Source organism: Neodiprion lecontei, chromosome 4, assembly GCF_021901455.1.
Source record: "Neodiprion lecontei isolate iyNeoLeco1 chromosome 4, iyNeoLeco1.1, whole genome shotgun sequence".
In the NCBI taxonomy this organism is placed as follows: Eukaryota; Metazoa; Arthropoda; class Insecta; order Hymenoptera; family Diprionidae; genus Neodiprion; species Neodiprion lecontei.
In genome coordinates, this window is record NC_060263.1 from 26,803,313 (window position 1) to 26,823,450 (window position 20,138).

The following is a 20,138-nucleotide window of genomic DNA, read 5'->3' on the forward strand; positions in this document are numbered from 1 at the left end:
AGAGTTGGTTGGTACAACTGTCGTAAAGAAGTTCGTTTGAATAGTGATGTCCACGGTGAGGCGGCGGTGGTTCGTCTTAACGATATTTTTCATCCTTTAACTGTGCGGCAAGAACAGCAAAAGGAATTCGAAATATTGTGGAATCATGTTCCACGATAAGAAGAGCGTTGATCGCCACGTGCAAGATATTTTACGAAAGCTGAAGACGGAAAATGAGGTAGGAGGTTATTCTCGTATGAAAACGTTACGCGGTGTATGATGAGTACCACCGAGTCACCGTACATGCACATGCAAATGTCGATCGTCCCGCCAGAAGTGATCCCTGCATTTCGATCTAATTCCTGTATCAATTCTACCGAACCACATCATCTTCTCATGCCAGCTTATGATCTAGCTATTTTCAATTTATTTTTAGTCATCGACTTGCACAATGTCGCATATTTATATATTATTATTCATTCCAAGGCCTTAAGTACTGGCTCGGAAGCTCTGTAGATATAACACGCACTCACACTTATCTACACATAACCTGTTATCCACACATAATATGATTTGCATCTCTCATGCCATTCCAGAACCGGGCTAACCAATGTTTTGCGGTTTCCTGATTATTCTTGGACAATCCATCGCACGCTGGATTGTTATTACTTCATTATCTCTTTGTTCATCATTGACTTTTTTATCCAATAAGAGACAATTGCCAATGTACTCTTCAAAAAGCTTCTACCTTCAAATATATATAATACATGTATCTTAAATTACCTTATCGTTCGGAGTCTAAGCCCACCCCGCATATAAGACGACCCCCAATTCCGAGACAGTATTTCAGGGTGTTTGCCTTGCTTACCCGCATATGAGACGAGTCCGCGTAGAAGACGAATGATTTCGGTTGGGGCTGTCAACGACAAAAAAACCTTGGTCTATATTTCCCTTGGATAAAATTAAAAAAAAAAACAGTTTGGGTGTAAATTCATACCCGTAACTAATAAATAATATTAAATTGCCATAAGAAAAAAGTTAACGGTGCAAATTTACACTCAAGTGGAAGGTTTTTTCCTAGAGGGTTGTAAAGACATCATATTTTCTGCTGGCCTTCTTAACCTTTTACTCAACTTGAGGTATTAGTAGTGTTAACTTGTATATAAAATTTAAAAATGAAGAGCTTTATTAAAATGAATTATCATACTTATGGCTATCTAAAACCACAACACAGTCTTTAAACCTAGGAATTAAGTTGTTTGAAATGGCTGCTAAGGTGGTTAGGATACAATTTTTGATCAGGAAAATTCTTTTACACTTTTTAAGCTTATAATTCCAGATAATTTATCGTCGTTTTTATTTAACTCAAACATATCTTTAAAGTCGTATTTTTTACTTTATTTAAAATAAAAGTTAGAGCATCATTATAAAAACTTGCTGACCACCCCTAGGTTTCCTTCACCCAACTCTTACGAGTTTAGGTTTTAGAGTTCATTATCTCCAAGGTAAAAATTTAATATAAATTACAGAGGAACCTGAGATGTTACAATATTGCTAAACTTTATTACCAAGTTGGTGATTACGAATCCGCAAGGAGATACGTGTCATGTTACCTAGAAGTGCGAGAAGATTCAGCTAACGCACATAAACTACTAGGTCAAACCCTCGAGGCTCTTGGTCAGAAAGAAGCTGCGTTAGCAAAATACAAGTGCTCCCTTGAAATTGATGGCAAACAAGACGATCTAGTCTTGAAAGGTGGGTTAATCTGTTTCACTCACCAAAAAAGAATAGCTGTAGTTTTAGGACTAGAAATTTTTCTGCTCGAAATTAATTTAACTATAGGTTTATTGCTATAAATAATATTTCTGACATCATTTGTATTTAGCTTAATGTACATGTTCGTTTTATGAAACAGTTTGTGAGATTCTGGCAGACACAGACGTAGGGATGGATGTCAGCAGAGCCAGATATTGGTTGGAAAGAGCAGACAAACAGTTCCCGCATCATCCTGTCGTATTTCAGCTGAAAGAAAAACTACTAACTGTAGATAGACCAAATGATAATGCCGAAGATCTTGAAGCACTTATAGCATGTAAGTTTATTGTATAAATTGTAATTATGTGAATCCTACTACTAAGATTCCATTTAATTCATTTTTCTTTGCTGTAGGAATGTCTTAAAATTTCGAAAATTGCGTACTTCTTACTAAGTCTGTCCTATAAATTTTCACACAAACTAGTTGTATGTGCTATTACAAGTATTTGAAATTAAGGTTTTTGCATTGAATCATTTTTTTACAATGAATCAAGTCACTAGTATAGTTTTAATTGAAATGTCTGCAATGGAAAGTTATTATGATTCACAATAACAATTCCAGTTCACTGCTTAAAAGCCTGTTTTTCGCAATTCTCAACATTGTGAATTATTTTTCCAGCTGAATTGTCAGCCAGACCAAAAGATGTAACATTGCGTGTCAAATTATTGCACCATTACATGGTGAAAAATAGACTCGAGGATGGATACAAACATGCCATGGGTGTGGAATCAACCTTTACCTTTAGGGATAATATCTCATGGTATCAAACAATTTGTGAATTGTTTGGAAAGTGCAAAGACAGCAAGTCTTCTGATTGGACTTTCTGGATGCTATACATTTCAGCTCTTGAAAGATTTGCCGCTCTGTCTCTTAAAGAGCAGGGTGATGGACCAAAAAAATCTATCCCCGAAGTTGCACAGGCAATATTGAAGTGAGTAAAGTGAGAAAGTGGTAACTAAAGAATTAGCAAATAGTAATTAAAAGACCTTACTATGTAATTAAACTCTTTAGTATCTTAATATTAGTTATAAAGTACACAAAATCGAGAACTTCAAGTGCGTCTGAAATTTTTAGGTTTTATCAGCAGTTCAATGCATTCAAGTATTCAGAAGTTATCCATTTTCAGTTTACACACATCTATAAGATACTTTTGTGTATAATTTTAGTTTCGACCAAAACCTGACAGAAGCAGAGCATCATAAGAAACTTTCAAACGATCCCACTTTTGCTGAACATATGTTTGCGCACATGTGGGGCCAATTACACTTGCATTTAGCATGTCTCATGCTCCGAAAAACTAAGCGTGAGCATCAGAGTTGGAGTGAAGCAGGTCGGTTGTGCTCTCCACTTCTATTATGTGCGCTACATACCAATCCACCTGACCCTACTGCGCTTTGGGCAACAAAACTGAAGGATCTGCGCAGAGCTCAAGTTAACCTATGGTATCGAGAAGGATCTTACAGATGCAGTCAAGCTGGTAAGTTATAATCCTCATCAAATCGCCTCAGTAATTTGGTACATAGATAGGATACGAGTGTAATACTTTTTGTCTACTTGCTTTTGTAATGGTATAGTTACTTCTAGCAAACAAAATATTTTCTAGGACATGTACTTCAAGACTATGCAAGAAATGATACAAAAAGATTCTTAGACAAAATTGACAAATTTTGTACTGGTGCTTGGAGGGAACGAGTTTATCAGGTAAAAGATAGTTTTTTCACCTGATAGATGTGTATTTATTAATTACAGAATATTTCTGACAATCTGAGACAAGACTTGTATCAAATGCATTGAGTTTAATTAAAAAATTTTTCTGCAGAGAATATTTGTAAGTCGGGTGCAACAGCAATTGATGAAGAGCTCATACTTTGCCAATCATTCTTCTCCAAATCCTTCACTTAGGCTTTGCACATATAATGAGCTGAAACATCATGACGAAGGTTTGTTATACTAAGCTATGCCTTTACTGCCGAGCAATGTTTATTCACAGATGAAATTTGAAATTCCTAGCCACTGACAGTTGTCTGTTAATATTATGCAAGCCAAATCATGAGACCTTACGCCAAGAAGTCCATTGGCATGAATTATTAAATACATTTGTAATTCTGTTCCAGTCTCAGAAGAGGTTTGGCCAAGCTCATTACACCATCAAGTTTGGTTGGGCATCAAACATCGGCCACATCATAATAATCACAACAACTTTATTGGCCCTCAACCTCATCAATATTGCCACATATTCCCCGAATTGCAGTTTTCTGTCTACAATCTGAGCCATGGAGGAGCAGACAGTTTGAGTCGGCTAGATATCGATGCATTTTTGAATGCTGCAGGTTAGTATTTTAGTCAGTAAGAATTCTGAGGAGATGGGATGAAAATGTGACGAACTGCTGTAGAATGTGTGCCATGTATATATAGATTCCTCACACTTGTTTCTACCTTACTATTGACACTACAGAAAGTTTTCAAGTTAGCGATAGGTCAGTCGAAATGAATATAGACAAATACAAATCGGTATTGATTTGAACTGGGTGTGAATCGCTTTTTATTTGTTCTACTATATTTTGAGATTAGAGTAGTGTTTTATTTCAGTCGGCCACCGAATCTACAGTGCATTTCTTGATCAATAGTAAATAAAACAATTCTGCTATATAAAAGTATGTATAAGATTATTTTTTAGAAGGTTTAATCGCGATTTGCTGGTGGCTCTTGATATATTTGGATTTGATATTCTTTTTCGTTGACAAGTAATCAGATGCACACGTTCAAAATATTAAACACATTTGATTTTTTAATTATATATTCTCTTTGTGCGAACGCATGGATGTATGTGTATGTACGTGTATGATTGTGTGACAGTTTTGTGCGCCTCTGTCATTGTGGAGGATCAACAACGGAGTGGGTTCTGGAGTCCCGACAGGCTGCCAACTCTACCAGCTGACATCACCAACTCACTTTGTAGCAGTACTCAAGAGAAGTGGTGGGTATCATAAATGATTGTACTCGAAAAGAATCACCTTGTGACTTTCGAGGATTCAAAGAACCATCCATACTTACAGTTACTGATATGATAGGTGGAAAAAATTATCTTATAATTATTCCAGTATTTCAAATATTCGAGTTATAACTATTTTTGAATAGATTTTTATTCGTGTCTTAATAATTCATGATAAGATTTTTTTAACCCATTATCAACTTATATATGCAAGTATTTCAATTAAATGAGTCGATGGTGCGCTTCCATAAATATTTAACAGCTTTATGTTCTCTTTTCACCTGATATTCGAATTCCATAATATATGTTCTTATATGCTATACACTTACATTGCAGATGCCTTAGAATGAATGATGAAATTTTAGCATAAAAAATCAATTTTCCGAGAAGGATACTGATTTTCTTAGCTGGTAAAAATAATATTTTTAAAATTTCATCTTACAACAAAACTACTAAAGCAGTATAAATAGTATTTGTAGTTGGAGAAATTGACGAACATAGTGTAATATCAAATTTCGGCTAATAGACAGATCCTTCTCCTTTACAATGCTTTTAATACATAAATATTTGGGACATGTTTTAAGTTACAGTTAACGCAATCTGAACTTAATAATATGTGATATAACACTGTATTGACTAAGCCTCAATATCATCTTTAACAATAGGTGGACAGCAGCATACAGGATGTATCGAGACCAGGAAGGAGTTGGAAGTGAGATTGGAGAAATAAGACAAATATTACAACACGGTCTTGAGGTAGTTCGTTGCATAGACAATCATGGATTACATCCGTGTCTCTTGGTCCATTTGGCACGTATCTTCCATCACAGAGTACGTTTTTATCAGGATTATAGATCTTTTTGGAAAATGACTAATATTGATCATTAATACTACGATGTTTCTTTAATCATCTTAGGTTAAAGTGATGAAAGAAAAAAATGAAGAACACAGTGATATTCCAGCACTGGAGGCTCGCTGTGAACTTTATTGGTCTGCAGCTGTTCCTCTGTTAGAGAGACTTCAAAATAATCAGACTATACGTACTATAGCTACGAAATTGTTTGATTATCAAGGGTCAGTATGTGATTTGTAATTCTTCACATTGTGATTGAATCTAAGAATATGAAGTCTACTTAGGATGTCTACCAATAGTTGTGTTTGTATTATTCTTTCATAATTTTTCAATGTCGTTTAATTAATGAGATTTATTTTGTTTACAACAGGAAAGATATGAACAACGTGGAATTAACAAACGCTTTGGAAGAAGGTAGATTGCTATTAGCTCAAAAATATCAACGAAATAAACAATATGAACAAGCAATTGAAGCATTAAGAGCATTGAAATGCCCAGAGGCCTCTTTCCAGCAAGCTCAGGTTGGTTTGATAATAATGCCAATAACTTCGTTAGGCACTTTTGTGGTTTGTAAACTCATGAAGTTTATAATGCTTTCAGATCTATAAAACACTTGCCGATGAACTCGTTAGTTCATTACCCAGGGAAAGCTTGACATCAGAAATGCGTTCACAGCATATTATCATGTTGTCAAAAGCTCGAGATTGCTTTTATTTAACTCTCGATCGTTTACGCAGTCCAGGTACCAATCCGAAACACCCACTGGATTCAGAGCTTTGCCAGCATATTTCTGGAATTGAAAATGAACTGAAACGCATTGATCCTGATTTATGGAGGAATGATCGTAAGTTTGCTTCTATTTTATCGTGAAATTTAATTTTTTCATAGTAAATATATGTGTTTTGAAGCACGGCATGTAAAATTAATTTCACAAGCAGAGAACCTTACTCATCCACAAATCTTGAAATGTAATGAAAGAGTATTTTTTATGGTGGCCACTGGTCATGGTAAAATCAGAGAATCCGAAACATGGTCAGGGAATTTTATGGTGATATGGAGAGTGGAAGAATCAAATTTTCCTTGCTAAAAAGCAAAATTTTAAAAATGACAATTCTCCATGTGCTCGGTTCCATAGCCATTACATAGATTGCAAACGTGTTTTTGAATACCGATCGATTCAGAGCTGTATTTCCTGGATATTCGAATTTAGACTGTTAGTTGGAGAAAAATTATAATTCGGGTGATCAGGAAAGTCAGGAAAAGGTCAAGGAATTCACTTGACTATTTTCAGTGGTCGACATGTTTGTGATTATTAATTTTTCCAACCAATTGCTTCACTTCATCTATGATACATTTATAATATCAGTACGTTCTAATATGTTTTCAATTATTCGCGTGTACAGTCAACAGGAACGAGTGCGATGAATTGTCTGATGAGAGCTACTCATCTGCCCATAGTGGAGATCACGCTGTTATAAATACTTCCTATGGTCCAAGCAGTAATGTTCACAAATCTAATACACCTCAGAGGGCTACGCACCGGACACCAAATCAGTCTAGCACACCTTGCAAGCCCCAACACCAAGACATCTTGGAATTATCACGCAATCGAACTGTGAGTTATGATTTCTTAAAAGATTCTAAATGTACAAATTACTTTCGATCACAATACGAATAAGTTACTATTCCTTTTTCGTCTCTGATTTGACGATATGTAATTAAATGGTGTTAGGAAGAAAATTTATTTTTACAAATTATTTGTATCCTGGATTTACGCTTCCTCATTTTAGTCAATTTCTTGACCATTCAGGAAGCAAGACCGAGTCCCGAACGCCTAGATGCTCAAATTCGTCAACTGATACACTCTAGGGACAATGGTATACAAACGATAATGGATCAAATGAAAGCTCTTTCAGAGACAGATAAGGTAGTGGTAGAACAATTGAAGGAATTGAAAAAAGATGTAGGGGAACAATTGAAAGAATTGAAGAAAGAAGTAGCTGACTTACGAAGAGAAACTCAAAAGCAACGCCCGGTCAATAATCCAAGCCTTGCATCTCTAATTCCAAACCCTGAAGAAGATTTGTGTGTATTAGGTGAGGAAGACTATGGAGATTTGAGTTATGGTCCGGCTGTAGCCCCCCAACCATCAGGACCAGTTCCATCATTTCCTGCAAATATGTTTTCACCTACACCAAGACACCCAGCTTATTCTACGCTCGTGTATCCTCCCGCAGCACTGCAAGGATATTATCAAGGCACATTACCATTCAGTGATCCTTCTGCACATATTCCAACGCTGTATCCACCTAGTGTGTACCCAATGCCTGCTTTGTATCCTCGGCCGCCAGTTGATCAGAAGATTGGTACAATGCCGAAAATAATGGACAATATAATTCAGCAAGGAATTTTCACTCCTAGACTACCGAGTCAGGTGCCTGATTCAATTTCTATGCCTGATCAATCGCTACCAATTCAAGGACAGAGACTGGATACTGCAAAGAATGATAACACTATAGTCAATGATATTGCTCCTACCAAGGCTCCACCAGTTAACGTTGTAATAACTACTTCAGATACTCTACCGACAACAGTACCATCTGTTCAACCAATGTTGAGTGTTACTGTTCCTGCTCACCATAGACTGGGCGGAGGCCAGCCAGTATCAAATGTGCCACACAATTATCAGATATCGATGCCTTTGCAAGCAACTATTCCAACTACTGTAAACTTACCACCATTATCTACTACCTTGACGACAACCATTCCAACGAATTTGGCTGTTACCGAAAAGTCCAGTGGAAATGCAAGCATCTTGTCAACTAGCGTAACCAAAAGTTCAAACGAGTCGTATTCAGAAACTGGTCATAAATCAATTCGTGACTTTGCTCCAATTGTGTCATTACCTGCTGATATTGAAGTAACTACTACAGCATCCATTAGTGCCAATGTTGCACAAAAGTCTACCCATTCAAAACCTACTGGATTCACATTCATCAAAACTATGCAACCTGATCCAACTCCTGCATTTTCATTCGGGAGACCAACTTTGCCAGCTGCTGCTGCTGTAAATGTGCCTAATGTGATCAATATTCCCAATCAAGCTACGACGTCAACTGTTCTGTCTCTGAAGAAATCAATTGAAACAGAAACTCCTATAACTGGTATGCATAATTATGTTTTATCTTTTTTTTTTTTTTTTATATCTTAAGTGCTAAGTGTTTTCTTTTGCATTTCTCTTCTATGTAAGGATCCCCACGCAATCGTCGGAACTTTACCTTTTACTTTCTGAACATTGAAACCGTAGAATAGAGAACAAAATTTCAAATCTGTAAAAGGTGCAAACATCTGTTTATATTTTGTAGGTAGTACGTCACCAATTACATTATTTCCCCCCCGGACGCCACTCAGGCGCCCTCATGCTCCTGCACCAGCTACTTTGGTAGCAGCAGTCGCTACTGGTATGCGAAAACGTTCACACAGTAGTTGCAGTTGAATGTAGTGATACTAGTAGTTAGGGTAGTGGTTGTGGCTGTGGTGATATCTGTAGTCATAAGTAGATTTGCATGTTGTGTTAGTTTCTCGTTTTTTTTTTCCTTGCAATTTAAAAAAAAATATCTACCTGTAAAGAATTTTTTTGGGTATAATCAAAGGAAATTTCGGACATTGTTATCAATATTTTCTAAATACGTCTATACCAACTAATTTCAATAGTTGAAAGTTATTTTAAAAATTCTATAAAATTTTTAAATTCTATTTATAACTAAATACAATAAATAACTTGGGATCCAGTTGAAGAAGCTATCATATCATAAGGTTACATAATATAGCAAATTCAACTTACTTCATATTTACACAATGTTAAATTTGTCAGTAATGTATTTCGACGCATCGCAACTTCAAAGCTATTTTCCTGTATCTCCAAAAAAACTGTATGCTATAATCATCTAGTGTGAATTTATGGAAAATTTCGATGATTTCTTTCAAAACCAGTTAGTTAATTATTAGTATCAAAAGCATTAACATGATTTTGGTCATTAAAAAATATTTGAACCTTTATAGAAGACAACTTTTAATATCATCATGAATTGAATACTCAGTTTCAATATATTTAGTTACGTGAACATGAATATTGTTGTATAGGGATGAACTCCTTTAAATAAATGTGTATTCCATGAATAGAGCTGAATAGAGTTTATATGGTTTGAGTCAGATGAAAAATCAACTAGCATTTGGAAGCCAGTAATTTTGGAAGAGTTTATTTTTTCTTCGTAGTAAAAAACTTATAAATCATTGTAAACTATTAAAATATAAAGTAGATCTATTATAGAAAAATTTTCCAAAAATGCTATTCAACAATTCCAACGTTATTTTGTGCCAATCGTTTACCAGTAGTGAAGGCTGGTTATTTAATCTTTCAAATAAAACTTACTTAGGGATAAACTTTTTAACCGAAATTAATATACTCAGTCAAGTATTTGACTATATGGTAAGTTTTACTTGAATGATGCAATGACCATCTATAACTAACAGCTGCTATAATGAAAACCTCCACTACCCCATTCAAATTGGTAGTAATATTACGCTTATTTTGTACGTAGTTACCACTTAATACGTTTGTTTTTTTTTTTTTTTTTTTTTCCATACCGTTATCAAAACTGGGTTACATAGGTAAAATAATACGGTAAAATATTCTTTTATCAGGTAAATCACCTGAGAAATCTCATCAAAGTCTTGACCAGAATGTAATTAAAGATCCAGAAGATAAAGTGGACGAATTTGTCCCAACTGCTGAATTTTCTCCTGTCATTGCTCTACCAGACATTGTTGAGGTAGTTACTGGTGAAGAAGGGGAAACTGTTCTATTTCAAGAACGTGCAAAATTGTTACGGTTTGACAGTGATTCCAAACAATGGAAGGAAAGAGGAATTGGTCAAATGAAAGTAAGATTAAAGAACCAACACATACAATCGTAAATTTCGAAACGTTATTAAATTAATGCTGTAAATTATTTACGAAATATAATACTTAGTACTTTTACAATCAACACTCCTTAAATTATTTTCAGATCTTACTCGACCCAGCTACAGGAAAAGTTCGCTTGCTAATGCGTAGGGAACAGGTTCTCAAAGTTTGTTGTAATCATTTGCTGCTGTCTGAAATAAAATTTTCATTTATGACTGGAAACAATAAAGCTGTTAATTGGTGTGCTCAAGATTATAGCGAAGGAGAAGTTGTTCCAGTAATGTTCGCAATTCGTTTTAAAACAGCTGATCAGGTTAGTTTTACTCATTAATGACTATAATACATTGCGCCTTGTAAAATTGGAGAAATCAAGGACTTTTAGCTTACATCTGTAATGAAAATACTACAATGAAGTAAATTCTCCAACATTGAACTGATATTTGTCCCTATTTAGGGAATAACTTTCTCAAGTGCAGGTCACAGTTATACCTTATAACAATTTTTAGCTGCATGAAAATTATTAGTGATATCAAATTATAGTATATAATACAAATAATAATTTCTCTTTCAGGCATCTGAATTCTACAATGTGTTGACGATTCAACAAAAGAAAATGGTAAATGATCGTATTCCTACAGAGGCAGCACCACAAAAAATGACAAACAAAAATGTAAAAGAACAATCTAAAGAGGACAAAGCTGACAGTAAACAGAATAAGTCATTGGCAGAAATGTTTAAACCTGCGGCTGGTTCTTGGGAATGTGGAGCATGTTACACTAGAAATGATGCAACGAAAAGTAAATGTTTGGCATGTGAATCACCTGCTCCAAACACCACTAAGACGACTCTTGTAAAATCACCTGTAACTCCTGAACAACCCATCCCAAGCAGTGCATCATCAGAAGTCAAATCCTTATCGATTGGTCAAAGTACTACTTCATCTGATAAAGTTCCGCTTTCACAGCTTTTCAAGCCTAGCGCTGGATCCTGGGATTGCAAGGACTGTTACCTTGTTAATAGTGCAACAAATAATTATTGTGTTGCTTGCGATTCACCCAAGAATCCATCCATGCCAGCTAAACCAAAAACTAGTGGCTTCAATATCACAAGCTCCTCTGCATCGGCGCCATCGTTTTCATTTGGTATTTCACAGACTGCACCAAAAGATCCTGCTCTTTGTTTTACCTTTGGTACACCTAAATCTGATGCTAAAGCTGCTGGTGATACGGCAAAGATCCATATTGGATATTCGTTTGGGTCTTCAAATCTGAATGATAGTGCTACTTTTACTTTTGGGACTCCTCAAAATTTGGGAGTAGCACAAAATCAGGAAAAACCGTTTCAATTTGGATCACCAGGAAAATTATTTGATTTCCAGTTTCAACCTAAATCTCCTGTGAAGTCACCAGGTGGCGATGAAACGAGTGAAGAAGAAGTTGTTGAGAGTGAGGACGTTTATTTCCCTCCAGTTATTCCGCTACCTGATAAAGTTGACGTAAAAACTGGTGAAGAAAACGAGGCTGTACTGTACAGTCACAGAGCTAAACTATTTAGATATGAGTCTGCTACTAAAGAGTGGAAAGAGCGTGGACTGGGTGACATAAAACTTCTGAAGCACAGAGAGACCGGAAAACTCCGCTTATTAATGAGAAGAGATCAAGTTCTGAAATTATGCTTAAACCACGTCATTACTTCAGACATGGAATTTACTTCTAAAGATGATAAAACCTGGTTATGGTACGCTGCTGATTACAGTGAGGGTGATATTTCTCACGAAAATTTCGCGTGCCGATTCAAGACTGCTGAAATAGCACAAGAGTTTAAGACTGCTATCAATAATGCCAAAGGATCTGTTGAGACGCCTGCTAACAAAGCTGAACCAAAGACAAGTACAAAATCACCAGAAACCATTAGGAAAAATTTGTTTGGTTGTTCCAGTTCTTCTTCAGACATTGAAATTGTTTATGAAAAAACAGTTACAGAGGAAGAAAAGGCTGCTGCATTGAAACTCAAGTTGCCAGAAAACTTTTATGCCTACAAAAACATGCCTGATTGTCCTGGGTGCATAGGCTGCAGAGATCCAGACTCATCTGCAATTGGTGAAAATCCTGAGACATCAAAGCCAGTTATCAGTCCACCCAAATTTGAGGTTAAGAAATGGCCTGTTGGCACCGTCGTAATGCCTTCTAAATCTACTTTGTTTGTTACTCCTAATCCGACCACAGCGTCACCTCATGACGCAACATCAGCGACTAGTCTTCCTGGTCTTGAAGAATTGAAGACAACATCTTCAAAATTGACTGGTAGCAGTACATCAACATCGACCAGCTCTGCAAGCACACTTACTTTGTTTGGCAAGCCAGTAGGAAATGTGATCGGAGGTATTAGCTCCACTACAAGTTCACCAAGCGTGACACCATCTGCACTTGGAAATATTTTTTCACCCAAAGTTACTATATCTTTTGGAACACCTGCAACAAGTAATCCTATTTTTGAAGGAGGTAATTCAATGATGACAACAACGTCTCAGGCTTCCGAACTAGGTGGTTTTACACTTCAGCCCTCATCTAATCAAACTAATTCTATTGTTACCTCTACTGTGCCAATCTTGGGGTCCGGCACAGGTAGTGCTAATGTTTTTTCTTTTGGTGGTTCAACTGAAAAGACGGCAAGTTCTGGGACTGATGCCAAACCATTCGATGACTTGAAAATTTGTAGCCCTGCCAGCTTTGTAACACCAACAACGTTACCAACATCTAATATTTTTTCTGGGTCAGGAAATCCTGTATTTGGCAATAATATTGCTCCTACACCATCTATATTTGATGGGGCTAAGTCAGCAACACCAGGTTTTGGTGCCGCCACAGTATTCAGCAATACTCAGAATCCTACAAATAACACGTTCATCAATTTTGGCATGGGTGCTCCGAAATCTAATACTGTACTAACAGGTACAACAGCATCTTCCAAATCGGACAAAACTCAAATACTCAAAGGACTGTCTAATGAGTCGACAACAAATTTACCTGTTTTTGGATCTATTGCGAACAACCAATCCACTTTGAATAGTAATAGCGAAATGCCTTCGACAGCTGGTACAAATTCAATATTTGGTCCTAAGAATAACACTACTTCGATGTTTGGCAGTACAATAAGCAAAGAATTAGGATCAAGTGGATTTGGGTTAAAATTAGATACTTTGGACAATAAGAAAACCGATGCATTTTCTTTTCTGCCAACGGATAATGTTACAACTTTTTCAACACTTGCTGCCAACGCACCACAACAACCAGCTTTTCAAAAAGGTATGTCTACTTCAACAGTTGTTGTCCTTGATATTGTAGCAAGGAAAAAAGTTTATTCATATATTTTAAATAAACTTTTTTTAAGAAACGAAGCAAATTTCAGATCCAAACTTTTCATTTGTCGGAGCGGGCACCTCAGTATTTGGCGCTAAAAAGCCAGTGAATACTAATGCACCTCAACCTCATCCACCAAAGGAAGATACAACAGGAAAGAGTAAAGATGATGACGAAGAGGTGGAGGAAAATGACAACGGTGAAGAACACGATCCACACTTTGAGCCAATAGTACCTCTACCAGATGCCATTGAAGTGCGCACTGGAGAAGAAGATGAGGAAAGAGGTTAGAAATTTACTAACGTTTACCGGCCATCCTTAGTGGAATACTAAATAATAATTTAACTTCACTTAAAGTTTTAGAACCCTCTGAGTGAAAAAAGTATCAATTCAGTATATTTGGTATAGAAAAACCTCAATAGAATGTTACGCTGGTCTATAGAATATGTACTTCATGCTATCGCTGACATAACTGTGAAATTTCACTAAGTCAGTAATATTGGACAAAGTGCCTTTGATGATTGACTTAAGATGACTGAAAATTCCTGCATCTCTTAGAAAATTTTGCAAAGTAGAAATTCAACCTTCTCTGAAATTTTTGTTATATTTTTCGTAGCGTACAAATCCTACAACCTTAAATCCTGTTCCACATGACTATGGCATTCGTCACACAGAGATATAATACATTATTACTTCCAACCAATATTCACTTGAATAACCCATTAATTTGAATAGCAGGTTCACTTCATTATATATAATTTCAGAATTTTGCCAACGAGCTAAACTCTACAGATTTGTTAATTCGACTAAAGAATGGAAAGAAAGAGGTGTCGGTGAAATGAAACTATTGCATCATGTTGCTCATGGGACTTATCGTCTCTTGTTGCGTAGAGAACAAGTTCACAAGGTGGTCTGTAACTTGTTATTGACAGCAGATCAAGAATTTCACACACTGAACAGCTCTGATAGAGCTTGGTGCTGGGCTGGGATGAATTATGCAGAGGAAGAACCTGCGGTTGAGGAACTTGCCGTTAAATTTAAAAATTCACAACTTGCAGCTGAGTTCAAGGAAGCCATTGACAAGGCGCAGCTTGAATTGCGAGACAGACAAAACATCAGCCAAGGTAGCTAATCTATCAGAACCAATAACGTAATGTATGATATTTTATCATTTATTGATTTTATCTTCATGGTACTCGCAATTCTGAAGACAAGGTTTATGTATATTTCCATGCTTTGTTATTGACATTCTGAATTTGTGATTATTTTTTTTTTTTTTTTATAATTTTTTTTATACAGATGTCTGAACGGTTGATAGTATGCAATATGGTGGTGAAAAATACAATCTCCTTGTGTTAATTTGCAGTCTAGAATGTATTGGTTTTCTAATTGGTTAATTCTTTTGTACTATCAGTTTACACCAGTACAACTGCTAAAACTGTTTTGCTTGGAAATGTACCTGGCTTTGTGATAAAAATTGTTATACTAATGTAAGAAATAATTCTGTATCGAACAAAATCGTCTGCAGTTTAAATTGTGTGTATAGTATAAATACAATGTAACGCTTGGTCGATTTCACTACAGCAGCATACATCCGTCAGGGCACTGGTATTTTGTGTCGAAATAAAATAATACTAACACAATTGCTGATCAAATTTAATTTGGTTTGGCTTGGCTTAATACACGATTGCAACATACTTTTTTGGATTATTTCTCATAGTATACGAATTTCTTGATTGAACGAATATATTTTTACCGCTGCTTAAATTTATGAATTTCAATTTAATAATTCAATTGACTTAAAAAACAAGTAACTTGTTTTTTCAATAATTCCAAATTCAATTATCAAACTTCTTTACATGTGAAGAATTCGTTTCTAAATTAGCAGTAAATTTATTGTTAGTTTTTGATCATTGACTTAAATTTATTGTTGGAGCACAGGTAAATGGTCGATATTATTATGCAGGTACGGTCATGAAAGAATCTTGTGTTCTTCACCTCCATGAATAATTTTAATTGTCCCTACTGCTCTACCCGTTTTTACCATTATTACATACTATGTTTACATCTAGTACCACGTAATTTAACACTACTATTCGGTATATTTGCTTAATAAAATATTAAATATCTGTTTATGTCTATAAATGCTGCATATTTATTCGCTTATTATCCAATTATTACAATCCAAGATTAATAAAGTTCTGCTGCTCATATTTTGACCTATGCGAGCATTCATGTTAAATTTCTATCAAAACTAACTTATAAGAAATATTGGATGAAGACAGAACGAAGACTAGTCAGATTGATAGGTGAGTATCTGCTACAAGTAATTACCTATTTATTCTTCATAACAATGTGTAGCATACGGAAAATTTTCAAATTTTTCCAATCAAACAATTGGGATAACGTATAATTGGTTATTGGTGTATCCAAAGGTTATTAATTTTTTTTTTGTGATCTACATTGGGAACTTATATCGAGCGGAATTTATTCGATGAAATAAAGTCTATGAATAGCAACTTTTTAAGAATGCCGATTGCCACACTTCACTTGAAATAGCACATATGACTATGATATTGTCCTTTTTTGTTAACAGAAAATAAGTACCAAGAGTCAGTAGAACCACCAGAAGATGAAAATGAAGACGACGATGAAAATGAAGATGATATTGATGAAGAAGACGACGAAGCGTCATATTCAATAATGTTTGAAAAAAGGGCGACGTTATTGGCACAACAAAATGACGATTCAATATGGCAAAATGTTGCCATGGGTGATTTGAAAGTTCTTTTTGATTCCGATATTTTTGGTGCGAGGATTGTTCTTGAAGCTGATACCACAGGAGAGATAGTCAGTAATACAGTAATCAGTATTCAAACTGAAATGCAGGTAATTGATGAAAATATATATTTTATTTTTTAATCTTGTAACTATACATTCTCAACTATTAGTTGCAACTATACTTGTGGACGTATAATATAATAGGGTTGTATACTGTCTAAAAATGACAGTGGTTGTGCGTATTGACGTATTCATGGCAAATCACCTTTTTTCGGAGATATTCAGAGAATAGTTGGTATAAGCGGTTGCACAAATCAGTCAAAGTGACTTCATGTCCTGCATTACCGCTGTAGGACGATTCTGTCTCTAAGTATCTGGTTACTTTCTGAATACCAAATACTCTCGATGTATCATATATATAAGTATACCAAAGAATGTATATATCGTATTGTATTTTGATTTGTAGGTAAACGAAAAGGAATGCACATGGTCGGCAATAGATTATGCTTTAGAAATACCTGTGAAACGGAACTTGAAAGCAATCTTTTCATCATTACCGGTTGCCCGAGAAATGTTTGCAGTTTTCGAAGAGGTAAGAATTCCTAAAAAATGTTATGGCGAATTATTTCGAGATTTCCTTTCCCTTGCCATCAAAAAACATCTAGAATTTTAGGGATTGCTTATGTGTGTCTACTTGCCTCTCTATGCTCGTAAGAACATTTGTATAAAAAATGAACATCCATAAGTAGTCAAACTATAGTTACTGTTATTATACCGACATTCATATTGAATATAATTAATATTATAAACTGTATATTTTTTTTTAGGGACTAGGTTTTGCCAGAGAGTCTGAAATCCTAGAACCGGAGTACTATATCCCTGAGGAAGAATAAAAACTTTTAACAATAAAATTTGGGCATTTTATAATAATGCTATAGTCAATCGTGAACTGAAAAGACTTTCTTAATTTACATTAAGTTTTTGAAGTTTGTAGATTTATTTGTATGATATAATTATTTCTTATATTCTTTGAGTATTACATTGATAAATAATTTAAGGTTGTATGAACCGTTTGTGCATGGAAATTGTTTTAAAAATTAACACGGCTGGTTATTAAATCTGAAACTTATTTCTAATAAACGACTAAATATTATAGTCTCACGGTCAAGATCAGCCGCCTAAATATCTTCGTATCTGAAGAAACAGCGTATAATCGCACATTTCTTTATTAGAAAGTAAACTCTTCACAAATGTAAATATATACATTCAAAACTGATAAATTTTTTGTTTCCAGTACTCGACAGTTAGTTCTGTGTTTAATGCACAATAATGGGACAAACTTATGGTTATAGTATCTAGAGGTAGTAATTTTTATGTGTTTCAATAAGTTTTCGAACGTTTTCTAAGTTAACCTGGTATTTTACTGGTATATATGTGGTAAAAATACTTTGAAAATTTAACTGATATTGACATAGAAGCTTGTTCATATTTCGCAAATGATGCACCATTTGTATATTTAGGCGTGTAAAATCAATCGTCAAACAGTTTTGTATAATTCGGTTTTTTTATAGTTACATTTTTTTATTATTTCCACGTAAACTTATTTGTTTACTTTACTTAGGTTAGTATCGGCTAGCATACAACTTACATTTACTAGTCATATTTGAACTGGCATTCGTTATGGTATTGGATTAAACGATTTTTGATATTTTACAAGAAAATTTCACAAGTTCAACATCTGTATCTGTCTATAGAAGTGATGAATAAAGTTGTAGAGTTTAAATAAGTTCAGGTAACCAATAAACCAAAATATTGATATTCTAATTATATGCGATTTTTGGCGATTGTGTGGTCTAGGTACCCAAATATACAATGATACAGTTCACGTAACATACACAGGTTTTGGTATGCCTCTGTACATATACCAGATGCTTGCCAAATAACGCCCTTGAGAAATATTATTGATGTTTACAGAACCATTTGAAACTTTCAGATACATTGTTGAAAGTTGAATTTGCGAAATTGTGCCAATATTTTGTTATTCATCGATGAACTGTATTTGCAGTAAGAGATTAACGTATCATCAGTTGTAGTAGTATTGGCATTAATATGATCGAAATACCATACCAAGGCCAGTAAAAAAATGTACTAAACCTGAATTTCGTAGCAATACCAGCAAATATTAGCATCTATGTGAAAAATATATCCAGTTTCTCAAGAATATTTCTCAATTTTTATCACAAAACATATCTGATTACTGACATAGCTTGTAAAACTAATTATACTATGTAGTTCAGTCCACAATCTTCATGCCTTGTTGAGAATTAAGAAACGTAATTACAGTCATAGCTACAGTTGTAGCCACAGAAGGATTTTGAGCAACATTTATTGCAAACTGAACTGCATCTTGTATATTAACAGGGCTAAGACATTTACGGATTGCATCAGCAAGATCACATTGCTGTTGTGGTGTAAGTTCGTACAAAATTACATCTGTAATTGATATAAATTTATTCCTCGCCATGAAAGCTGCGGAACATCCTCCGACTGTACCTCCTGAAACATGATAAACAAATGGAAATGATGGTAAATTTCAAGGTGATACAAAAGACTAGCAATGTACTGTAGGTATGGTAAAAGTATTAATCAAGTCGAATATGATTTTAACAAAATTGTAATATTGGTAGCCTATCTATTATTACAGTGTGTGTGCAACTGTATACCAATAGCTAATCCTATAGGACCCAAGAAGAAACCACCAGCCAGTGTTGAAATTCCAGTTATCATTGCTCCCTTAAAGCTCTCTTTTAAACTGACGTGAACACTTTGAAGTTCAGTGATTCTGGATACCTCCCATAGCAGTTCTTTTGCCGCCATTTCCATGATTTGTTTGTGACCTGAGACATATTATACGTAATAAACAAAAAAATGTGAAATATAACCAGGAGATAAATTTAGTAAAAGTCAGTAGATAAGAATATTTTACGAAGCTTGGAATAATTGAGCTGAATTTGATGGTAACTAGTGCTGTAAACTAGGTATGCCAGAATCAGATCTAGAGTACGCCCTGCTCGACAGAGACCCCGTGGATTTAATGAAGGTGAAATTAAAGATGAAATCGCTACAAATCGGGGGGATTTAAGGACAGAGGGGGTTCCCCATGGAATTCACAGACGATAGAATCGATATGGTTCAAAGTGCGACTGGGAGAGAGAGATGAACTCGTATGGTAAATGTAAACAATTAAAATTACCTGATTTACCAATGTGGTGTGACGTGATCACTTCTTCAACGTAATGACAGCTGCAACGATGAGTGATGATCGCGTTTACGGTGATGACCACTGAACTTTCTATAGATAACTCCTTTAGTTTTTCGGGACTGGAAAGAACA

At 35.1% G+C, this 20,138-nt stretch overlaps 2 protein-coding genes across 12 annotated transcripts in view; one reads left to right on the top strand and one right to left on the bottom strand.

Annotated features, from left to right (window-relative positions):
• On the top strand, window positions 1-18,931 carry LOC107220503 (E3 SUMO-protein ligase RanBP2). 3 transcript variants are annotated; one of them, XM_046738153.1, is made up of 25 exons: window positions 1-217; window positions 1,509-1,734; window positions 1,895-2,071; window positions 2,414-2,726; window positions 2,962-3,272; window positions 3,399-3,496; window positions 3,615-3,735; window positions 3,910-4,125; window positions 4,652-4,772; window positions 5,453-5,618; window positions 5,704-5,861; window positions 6,011-6,161; window positions 6,241-6,484; window positions 7,044-7,255; window positions 7,451-8,804; window positions 9,006-9,101; window positions 10,345-10,583; window positions 10,709-10,918; window positions 11,177-13,630; window positions 13,817-13,910; window positions 14,014-14,250; window positions 14,729-15,088; window positions 16,561-16,853; window positions 17,212-17,337; window positions 17,573-18,931. In XM_046738153.1, the coding sequence occupies exons 1-25, from the start codon at window positions 146-148 to the stop codon at window positions 17,636-17,638; spliced, it is 8,115 nt and encodes a 2,704-aa protein (XP_046594109.1). In that variant the 5' UTR covers window positions 1-145; the 3' UTR covers window positions 17,639-18,931. The 3 variants fall into 3 exon arrangements, with proteins under 3 accessions (XP_046594109.1, XP_015514610.2, XP_046594108.1); XM_015659124.2 differs by having other exon boundaries at window positions 2-217; window positions 11,177-13,910; XM_046738152.1 differs by lacking the exon at window positions 9,006-9,101 and having other exon boundaries at window positions 2-217; window positions 11,177-13,910.
• Window positions 17,956-20,138, bottom strand: part of LOC107220513 (protein C19orf12 homolog) — an 8,794-nt gene continuing 6,611 nt past the window's right edge. For 7 of the 9 annotated variants that reach the window (XR_006904007.1, XR_006904005.1, XR_006904008.1 and 4 more), the window contains 2 exons: window positions 19,999-20,126; window positions 19,625-19,642 (listed from right to left, as the gene is read on the bottom strand). Coding sequence is in view for 1 of the 9 variants with exons in the window: in XM_015659144.2 (XP_015514630.2) it covers window positions 19,039-19,301; window positions 19,469-19,628 (423 nt within the window). In the remaining 8 variants the exon portion in view is untranslated. Of the gene's footprint in view, window positions 19,302-19,468; window positions 19,643-19,731; window positions 19,934-19,998; window positions 20,127-20,138 lie in introns of those variants that run through there. The other 2 variants (XM_015659144.2, XR_006904004.1) reach the window with 2 other exon arrangements.